Raw genomic sequence first — 10,084 nt, 5'->3', positions numbered from 1 at the left:
TCCTTGGACCAATTCTCTTTACTATATATATGCTTCCGATTGGCAAAATTATCAGACAGCATGGGATTAATTTCCACTGTTATGCTGATGATACTCAGCTATATTTATCCATAAATCCTGATGAATCCAATCAATTACTTCGACTGCAGTCATGTCTTGATGACATCAAAAGCTGGATGACTTTAAATTTCCTGCATCTAAATTCTGACAAGACCGAAGTTTTAATCTTTGGGCCAGAGTCCTCAAAAAATAAACTTCTTAACCAATCACTTAATCTGGGTGGCATTAAACTGGCCTCTGGTAATAAAGTAAAAAATCTTGGTGTTATTTTTGACCAAGACATGTCATTTAAATCCCATATTAAACAGGTTTCCAGAGTTTCCTTTTTTCACCTCCGGAATATCGCCAAAATTAGAAACATTCTGTCCAGGAGTGATGCTGAAAAACTGGTCCATGCATTTGTTACTTCAAGGCTGGACTATTGTAATTCTTTACTATCAGGAAGTCCACAAAATGTAGTTCAAAGCCTTCAGCTGATCCAAAATGCTGCAGCAAGAGTTCTGATGAAAATCAACAAGAGGGATCATATTTCTCCAATTTTAGCTTCCCTTCATTGGCTTCCTGTTAAATCAAGAATAGAATTTAAAATTCTTCTTCTAACGTATAAAGCCCTTAATAATCAAGCTCCATCATATATCAGAGCTCTGATTACCCCGTATGTTCCTAACAGAGCACTTCGCTCTCAGACTGCAGGTCTGCTGGTGGTTCCTAGAGTCTCTAAAAGTAGAATGGGAGGCAGATCCTTTAGCTATCAGGCTCCTCTCCTGTGGAACCAACTCCCAGTTTTGGTCCGTGAGGCAGACACCCTGTCTACTTTTAAGACTAGGCTTAAAACTTTTCTTTTTGACAAAAATTATAACTAGTGACTCATGTTACTCTCAGCTAGTTTTACTGCTATAGGCTTAGGTTACTGGAGTATATCAGGATCTAATTTTCTCACTATATTGAGTTCTACTGTTCTTCAATTATGCATTATGTGTTGTCATTTCTGCTTTAACTTTCTGTTCTCTCTCTTTTCTCTTCATAGTAGGTACACCTGGTCTGGCGTTCTGTTAACTTTGACATCATCCAGAGAAGACGACTCACCTGCTACTACCATCTAATGTAGAACAGATTACTAGATCAATGTGTGCTTCTGTGCTTTTTTTGTTTCTCTTGTTGTGTCTCTGTTCTGTCTTCTGTAACCCCAGTCGGTCGAGGCAGATGACCGTTCATACTGAGCCCGGTTCTGCCGGAGGTTTTTTTTCCCGTTAATGGGTGGTTTTTCTTCCCACTGTCGCTTCATGCTTGCTCAGTATGAGGGATTGCAGCAAAGCCATGTACAATGCAGATGACTCTTCCTGTGGCTCTACGGTTCCCCAGGAGTGAATGCTGCTTGTCGGGACTTTGATGCAATCAACTGGTTTCCTTATATAGGAAATTTTTGACCAATCTGTATAATCTGACCCAATCTGTATAATATGATTGAAGTTGACTTTGTAAAGTGCCTTGAGATGACATGTTTCATGATTTGGCGCTATATAAATAAAATTGAATTGAATTGAATTGAATAAATCATCTATTAAGGGCCTAATACCATGGTGTCGGCATGCAGCTTTGGCCTAAGGAAGACTGTTCCTCTGGGCGAGAGCAGCAATGCTGGGACGGTGACCCCCCCATTCATGACCTTTTCCGTCCTCCTCCTCCTCTCCTCTTCCCAGGCCGGCTGCTGCGGCTCCAACAACCTGCCGGTTTCCTCCTCTCCTGCTGCAACAGGTGCCTGAGCCGCTCCGGCCCGGCTCCTGCTAGCGACTAGAGGAGGAATTTGTCTGTGCCCTAGCCAAGCCCAAACATCTGCCAAGACAGCGAGCCGTGAGGCCGCGCGGCAAGAGACACTATGGGAGAGCAGCGTCTGGAGCCTCCACGCCGCCTCACACACACACACACACACACACACACACACACACACACACACACACCCTGGCCGGCGAGGTGTCGGCGGGTGCCAGACGGCGAGGCAGGCGAGACGACCTCGCTCAGTGTGCAGCTTGTACGCCACTAACCCACATTATCTGCAGCCGTGACTGTGGATGTTCAGAACAGAAAAGGAACACACAGGCACAGGTTTTGGAGACTACCAGGCTGCCTCCCTCCCTCTGCTCCCCCCCCCCCCACCCCCCAACGCCTCCTCCATCCGTTTGGCAGCAGGACGTGTCAGGGGCGAGAGAGAGAGAGAGAGGAAGGGCCTCCCCTGGGTGCCGCGCTCCAGCTAACCCAGATTTTATGCAGCGTGACACAGAGAGGAAGACACCGGCTCATCAGAGCTGCCTGTCTGAGCCCAGTTCCCTTCTCAATCGTAGCCGCTTCGCCATGTTTCAGTCGGGAGTCCTTCTTTTCTCGTTGAGACTTGAGCGCCTTTAGCTGTGAGGTTAACTGATCCAGTTTTAGGAATCGGCTTTTTGCACACATCCACTCTAGAAGAAGTTTACATACCCTTCTCTATCAATTAGCAGTGTTGCGTTCTGAGCAGCACAACTTGGGTCGAGCATTTTAGGCGCCCCTCCATAATTTTTCTGGCATTTAGGCCCAATCCTCCTGTCTGAACAGGGTCAGGTTCACTCGTACCTAATGTTATGTTACTGAGATCAGGGCTTTATGAAGGGGCTCTGCAAAACCCTGTCCTCAAACCACTTTGTAACTGACCTGGGTTCGTGGTTAGGGTTGCTTTCTGTTCGGAAGGCCTCTTTGCGCCCTGGCGTTAACTTCCTAAATAATGCGGTGAGATGTTTCCACCCTCATCCGGCCATCTACTTTGAATAATAATACGCTGCCAACCCCATGCTCCCAGCCAGGCTGCTGTTCTGAGCCGACTTTTACCACCAAATGTTACCATCTTGTACCCAAAGGCTTCACTTTCAGTGTGATCGTACCACCAGACACATCGCCAGAGATTAAGGTCTTTGTTCCCTGAGTGCATCTGCAAATGGGTGATTTGGCTTTTTATCTCGCTTTCCTCTGGTCTGAGTGGCCATTCCGCCGCGGATAAGAAATCTTGTTTACCATCTTCAGCAGGTCTTTTCCTCTGGGCTTGATACATTTCCCACCAGAACACGTTCATCTCCGTGATACAGAGCCCGTCTCCTTCCTGAACCACACGATGGCTGTTTTATACTTGCATACAACTGTTTAAAGCAGAGTAACATGGCACCTTCAGGTGTGGAGAGATTGTAGCCCATAGGATCAGCCTGATGTGTTTTTGGAGTTTCCGTTTCAGCTTCCGCATAAAGAAAGGCAAGGTGTTCACGTGAGGGTTGTTGATTTGAAATACATCCCAGTTGTGCCTCCAATTAACTCAAACGTTGTGAATTAACCTATCAGAAGCTTACTAAGTCATGACATCATCATCTGGGGGTGTTCTTAGTTTGTTTTAAATGACGATAATCTTAGTGTTTGTAAATTTGTAACTGTGAATAAAGTGTAAAAAAAAAAAACAGTCTCAAAAAATCTCTGTCCTGCAATTCTGCCACTTAAGCGAACATCTGAACTGACCTGAAACAGAAAAGGTTTCGTCGGATCAAATCTCAGATAGTGATAGAAATTTAGTTGTGTCCTGTCAGTGGAAGTAAGTATCTGTTTTTTATTGCTGTTTTCAGGAAAAATATATAGACAACTGCCAGCGTCATGATTAGTTTTGAAGTGCTTGTTGTGGAAAACGCTATCGAGATTTACCGATCCGGTCTTTACCGAGGGACATAAATATACCGATCTGCTGATTTTAGCTGGTTAATTATTCTGACCTGCAGTCAGAAACCAGCTGTAGTTTTAAAACAGCATCATCTTACAAACAGTGGGTGGTCCTCCGTTTAGCTTCCACACCGTGACTGTCTGTGGGTATTTGCAGCTGGGGATATTTCCACCCGGAAAGAAATCCACCTCCCATGCACGGGGAAATGGTAGTATCTTTGTTCAGCCAGCTGCCTGGCAGTGTGCAGCAGCAGCAGCTGGGGGAGGGGTAGTAGTGCTATCCTAACACTTTGTCTAACAGGACTTCAAACTGCAGCGGCAAGGAATTTCTTTTGAGGTTTTGAAACCATGTTTAAAGCAAACAAACAAACAAAAAATATCTTGATTCTATAAACATACCAATGCTATGAAAAATCGTACTATTTAATGACCCAAATGTTTTAAACTTTCTATCTTTTTTCACAATGTCTTGTTTTTATGTTATTCATGCAAAGCGACATTGAGAGCCTTGAAAGGCGCTTTTAAATTAAATGTATTATCATCATTATAAACAATTATGCATACATTTTACAGTTTAAAATGTTTTGGATTTTAATTAGCAAAAGATTGAAACAAAAATACAAATTTAAAGGAGAATAGAACGACACAATATTTATAGGAATTTTAGAAAGAAAATGACAATGCAGGTAAATAGTTTTTATTTATTTATGGACACTCTTTGATGAGGCTCAGGTCAAGTCCAGAAAATAGAAGAATAAAACAATTCTGTGAAGAAATCAAAACTACATCCAACAAACCGAGCAAAGACAAAATGCCTCTGAATAATTTCACTCAGATAAACTACATAAAAGTGTGTCAGGGGTTTGAAAACATTCCCATTCTGGCTCAGCAGGATGTGTGACCCTGAAGCGACTGCGCTGCTGACCTGTGTTGGTGGCATCAGCACGCCCTCTAGAGGAAGATATGAAATCAGAACTTTCACTCTGTGTTTTATTTCATTTTATTTATTTATCTTATTTTTCCCTGCAAATATCCTCTAATCCTGCTTTAAGTAAGTGGTAATAAATATTTCAACATAAATTAATATGATTTATCTTAATTATAATTTACAAACAAGAATATCTTTTTCTATACTGGCATGGAGAAAATGACTGAATCCGAGCCAACCCTATTTTTAATCAAAACAGGGGATCAGACTTCAGTATCAACCATATACAGCTAATGACTGTATCCACTGGTGAGGAATATCTGCATATACAAATATAACCAATACATGGCTGAAGTGAATTTCTCATTTTTAAATTGCAGTGATGGTTTTGTTTGACTTTTCTGTGTGTAAATCCTGGAGAAAATCCCTGTTGTTGCTTCAGCTGGGATGTCTCCTGGTGGAGCTTTGTCTCCTGTCCAACAGCCAGGCGTAACAGCGCTGCGATCGCTGATGTTTGGTTTGCATTTTTAGACTGGAGCTATTTAAAATGTATTCCTAAAGAGCAGCGATGTCCAAACTTTTCAGCTATTGGGCCAAAATGGTTAAATAGAAAGCGCTCGAGGGCCAAAAAATGTATAAAAATAAATCACATAGCCAAAAATACTAACCTAGGAAGGTAGATTTGTGTCTTTATTATTCAATTAAAAAAGGTTGCTTGAATCAAAAAAATATTTTCACTTCAATGAAAAAAAAACCCTTTTCAATTAAAGAAAAAAGTATTTGAATGCAAAAATATTGTTGAGACCATGACCATTTTAAGAAAATATATTAAACTGTATTTAGCCTATTTTAATCCGATTTTAAAGTGTCAAAGTCTGCATTTGAGTAAAAGTTGCCCTGTTTACTAGGAACTTAAAGTGAATGTAAAAACCGTGCTTTTTAAAAGACAAATGTTTTGTGTTGTATCGAACATTCAATTGCAAGATTTTAACTTTTGTATAATAGATTTACTCTATTTATAAAATAATTAAAAATAAAAAGTTTCCATCTGCAAAAGCCACCAGCACTGGTTGGCCAAATCTTTCTTGAAATTTAGTTGGAGGGCCACACAAACACAGCACAGGGGCCACAAGTGACCCCCGCGCCACACTTTGGACACCCCTGCTTTAGAGTCTGGAGAAGTGTGGAATTTCACACACTTCTCCAGTGTTATTTTATTTATTTATTTATTTATTTATTTATTTATTTATTTATTTATTAGTATTCCAAGACTGTTTTCCTTGTAACGTTGCCTAAATGTTCCATCCATCAAATCTTTAAAAAACGTCAATTGTGAAACTGTTTAATCTGAAAATCCGTGAAACAAAAAGATGTCGCAACTTCCGGTTTCGCATGTCCGTCAGGGAAACTGCTCCCCGAGCAACAACAGGAGGAAAAACGGACACAATGATTGAGGAAAATGGTCCTTCGGCACATGTAGGTATATCTCTGGTGGTTTTGGTTTAGTATTCAGCAGTTTGCTCATTCTGATTCCAATGTGAATAATAGGAGCACAAACTTTGTTTTATAGCAAACACATGGAGCTTTGTGAGGGCTCCAGGCGAAGCTAAACGTTAGCTAGCGGCTAACAGATGAGCTCGGACATCTGATGTGTTTTCTTGTCACAGTCTGTCACATCGGTTCAGAATATTAGACCAAGTACTAGAAGTCCTGCGGATTCCTCTCAGGTATTTCTCGCGCTTCCCGCTGAATGTAAACACCGAAACAGTCCGGAGTTGGATTTGGTTTTGTTGATAAATAGGTTAGTTCGGTTCAGCCCATTTCTGCAACTGTGATGGAAGGAAAAACAAATATCTATATCTCATAATAATGAGATGGCTAAACCTTAATTATGAGAAATGATCATGTTTGTTATTTTTACATGTTGCAAAGTCAGGAGAAACTCATGAGAGATACTATGTCCTTATTATTGGACACATCATGAAATATTATCTAATTATTGTGGTATACTTTATTATGATTATTGTCATTAAAACATCCAAAACTCAAAACCCATCTGTTCTCTCTGTGATTAGCTACCGGTTCCCTGTAACTTTTATTGATTGTTGTTTCAGCATTATCGTTCTGTACCGTACAGTGTTCTTGATGGTTCTCAAAGGGGCCTTTTTCTAAATAAAGTGTATTATTATTGTTATTGTGACGACCCCTTTAATGGGAAAATCCAAAAGAAGAAAAAGTAACATATTTTTGACTTTTTCTATGAGATTAATGCAATATAGTTTTCATTCTGAGACCTTTTACCATTACTAGATGAAGTCACTGTAATGATGTTGGATCTTATTGTTATGAGATACTATGTCGTGATAATGAGATACAAATTCCTTCTTCTATCAGTTTGCTCTCATTTTCGTTCTTGTCGTCTCATCCAGGAGTCCGAAGTGTCCTCCTCGTCCCAGGCCAGGCAGAAACTGGAGGGGCTCCTCAACAAGAACATGAGGATCCGCATGACGGACGGGCGGACCCTGGTGGGGCTCTTCCTCTGCACAGACCGGGACTGCAATGTGATCCTGGGCTCGGCCCAGGAGTTCCTCAAATCCTCAGGTGGGAAAGGAGCCGGAGGAGAACACGGGACCTCGTCACCCCTCCTAACCATTTTTTATTTAATTTTTTTTAACACCAGTGTGTTTTTTGTGAGGTGTTTTTAAAGCATTCACATCAGATTGGTTCCACACTAAGCAAATTATACGATAATAATCAGGAGTGTTTGATAGGCTAAAAGGAAGCTTTTCCTACTCAAGAGCAGTTGTGGTCTGTGCATCTCATCTATTATGGTAAAAGAATGAAAGGTTTCATATATATAATTTCAACATAACATTTTCCTCATAGTAAACAACATTTATGCTCAGGTTCTGAAGTTCATCGCAGGGTTGCGGGTATCGCGCCTAATTTAATTCGTTCCCACAAAAATGATTCCTATAACGCCACAAACTTCCACTTACAGTTACAGCATAATAACGTGAACGCTTACATTAGAGCCACAGACTAAAACGAAGAAGAGCCCTTCCTTCCCCTACACAGTCGGTAACGTGTTTTGATCTGATAAAAACCAACATGGAACTTGTGGATCAGCGTGTGTGTGTGCATGTAAGGTTGTTTTTTCCCCCAGTGTGTCTGTTTATAGGGACAGGCATGCCCATACAATGAATGGATGGATGTTTAGCACAAAGACAACAATAGAACAGTATTGCAGTATCGTGCTCTGGTGCCACTTTTCCTCAGATGGAACTGGGGTTGTCCTCATAGTCTATAATCATTAGCAGTCAACTTTGACCCCCATCCTCCAGGTGTCTGCTGGGAAGCTAAACCTGAGCTACGGTTTTACCTGCCATCATTACAGCGAGTCCAAACGGGCATCTAACATCACAAAAGAAAGGCGAGCCAGAGTCCAGAACTTTATTTTCCCTTCAGAGAGATTTTGAGTGGGAATGTTACCGAGTCAAGATGCCGGGAGGCTCAGTGATCGCTGCCAGAGAAGTCTGAATGCTGAAAATGAACACAACACTGATGCACCCTGGTTATTTCACCTGCTTTCTCCTCTTTTTAGCAAATTGCTTTGTTTTTTTTTCACTTGAAAGATTAATTGAAGAATATTTGTCACACATGTGGAGAAAAAAAAATCACAGAAACCTGATATTATCTTGTATGTCAAAGACACTAATAGTAATAATTGTGAATGCTGTTTGGAATAGTAATGGTGGAAATTGGCACAATTATCTTCTGCTTATCAACAGACATGTAAATACTCCCCATGGAGCTTTAGAGTTGATCAAATGCTCGCTGCAATTAACAAGTTTGTGCGTTTGTAGCAGAAACAGGCCTCAGAGTATTTCTCTATTTACCTTCCTCACACGCTGAAATCAATCATGGCTAAATATCTTAAAGGATTTCCTCATTCCTACTAGACTTGTAGGAGGTGATGCGGGAGTTTTAATGCAGTCGGTTAGGGCTGGACAATAATTCAATAATGACATATCGATCAATAGACGAGTAGTTCAATAGAAAAAAAGGGGTCAGTAAAAAGTCAATAGAAGAACAGTTTTCCTTTTTGTTTTCTAGCCAATCGTTTAGGTTAATACTACAGTCACTGCATCCTCCGCAGATTCAGGAAAACTCCTTCACCAAGCTTCAAAGACTTCAGAGAGCGCGTGTTTTTCTTTTTTAAGACTTAGTTTTAGTGAAAAGTTGGTTGAAAAAAGGGTTGTGTTTGAATTCAGTGTTCTTTATCTAAAAACGGCCAGGGCTGCACTTAAAATACATGTTTTGAATTTGTTGATAATTATCGATATCGATCAGTCCGATTCCTATTTTAGCGATATGTTTTTTTTCTGTATTGTCCAGCCCCTGGAAAGGTTTGGCTGGTGGTTGGGATGCTTTATAGAGGGGACAAATCCTTTATTGTCCCACAGCCTGAAATTCAGCCGCATCAGCAGGAAATTATTAAATATTGGTATATGTGCGATTATGCATTAAAACAGAACAACGTATTACAAAAAAAAAAAAAAAAGCTGAAATAACAGCAGAGATGTGAACTACTTAGTTTTTAGGAAGCAGCGATTGGTTCTGAAGCTTTTGTGTGTTTTCTGCCCTCAGACACGTTCTCCCAGGGGGAACCCAGAGTCCTGGGCCTGGCCATGATCCCCGGTCACCACGTGGTGTCCATCGAGGTGGAGGCCGACAGCCTGGAGGACGCCGAGGGCTTTGGAGCCAACCACTGACCAGCCAGCATTGGTGTGACTGTTTCCTGTCATGGGCAATACAATCAAACACGTTCCAGGGCGGCTGACGCAGAACCTCGGTGCCAGCGCTCCGGACGCATCCCACCCCATCCCCCGGGTGAACGGACGAGAAGTCCAGCAGTTGTGGATGTGGCCTCATCGGGCCAAGTGCATTTATGACAAAGTTTTGTGCAAATATGTGGCTGCAAGTTTCCTTTGTTAGCGTTTTAAAATAAATTGATGTTTGACCATTTGGTTTATGATCCTATAACACAGCAGCACTTATTTATTTTTTTTTTTTTAGAAGTTTAAAAATTGTGCAGAATCTGAGATCACCGTACAAGTTTCCCGTCGGATGGAGGAATCTTGTCGCCGTGGAACCGGGATGCGGCTCGTTCACTGTTGCCTTTGAAGTCATCTCGCTGAAACCAACCTTTAATAACCTCTTTATTATTTTGTTTTTATGCAAACTGCTGTAAGATCCGCTGGCGTTTGATTAAAACAATCCGCCAGCGGATCACATGCTTCAGTGTCCGGGGTCATCGGAAAACCTGCGGCCCTCAGGCCCAAAGAGCACAACTCCTGCTTTTATGGGCTC

General features: G+C 41.5%; 1 protein-coding gene across 1 annotated transcript; it reads left to right on the top strand.

The window, feature by feature from the left end:
• Positions 1–6,081: 6,081 nt before the first annotated feature.
• Positions 6,082–9,754, top strand: naa38 (N-alpha-acetyltransferase 38, NatC auxiliary subunit). Its single transcript, XM_012867665.3, has 3 exons — positions 6,082–6,187; positions 7,141–7,312; positions 9,362–9,754. The coding sequence occupies exons 1-3, from the start codon at positions 6,104–6,106 to the stop codon at positions 9,484–9,486; spliced, it is 381 nt and encodes a 126-aa protein (XP_012723119.2). The 5' UTR covers positions 6,082–6,103; the 3' UTR covers positions 9,487–9,754.
• Positions 9,755–10,084: the final 330 nt, after the last annotated feature.

This window comes from Fundulus heteroclitus, chromosome 14, assembly GCF_011125445.2.
Source record: "Fundulus heteroclitus isolate FHET01 chromosome 14, MU-UCD_Fhet_4.1, whole genome shotgun sequence".
Lineage (NCBI taxonomy): Eukaryota > Metazoa > Chordata > Actinopteri > Cyprinodontiformes > Fundulidae > Fundulus > Fundulus heteroclitus.
Note: the sequence above shows the minus strand (reverse complement) of the source record. Positions and strands in the feature narration are given on the sequence as shown.

Coding starts and splice junctions, on each gene's coding strand:
- naa38 (XM_012867665.3), top strand. CDS start 6,104: ATGTCCGTCAGGGAAACTGCTCCCCGAGCAACAACAGGAGGAAAAACG. Junction 6,188..7,140: donor AAAATGGTCCTTCGGCACAT/GTAGGTATATCT, acceptor CGTCTCATCCAG/GAGTCCGAAGTGTCCTCCTC. Junction 7,313..9,361: donor GGAGTTCCTCAAATCCTCAG/GTGGGAAAGGAG, acceptor TTCTGCCCTCAG/ACACGTTCTCCCAGGGGGAA.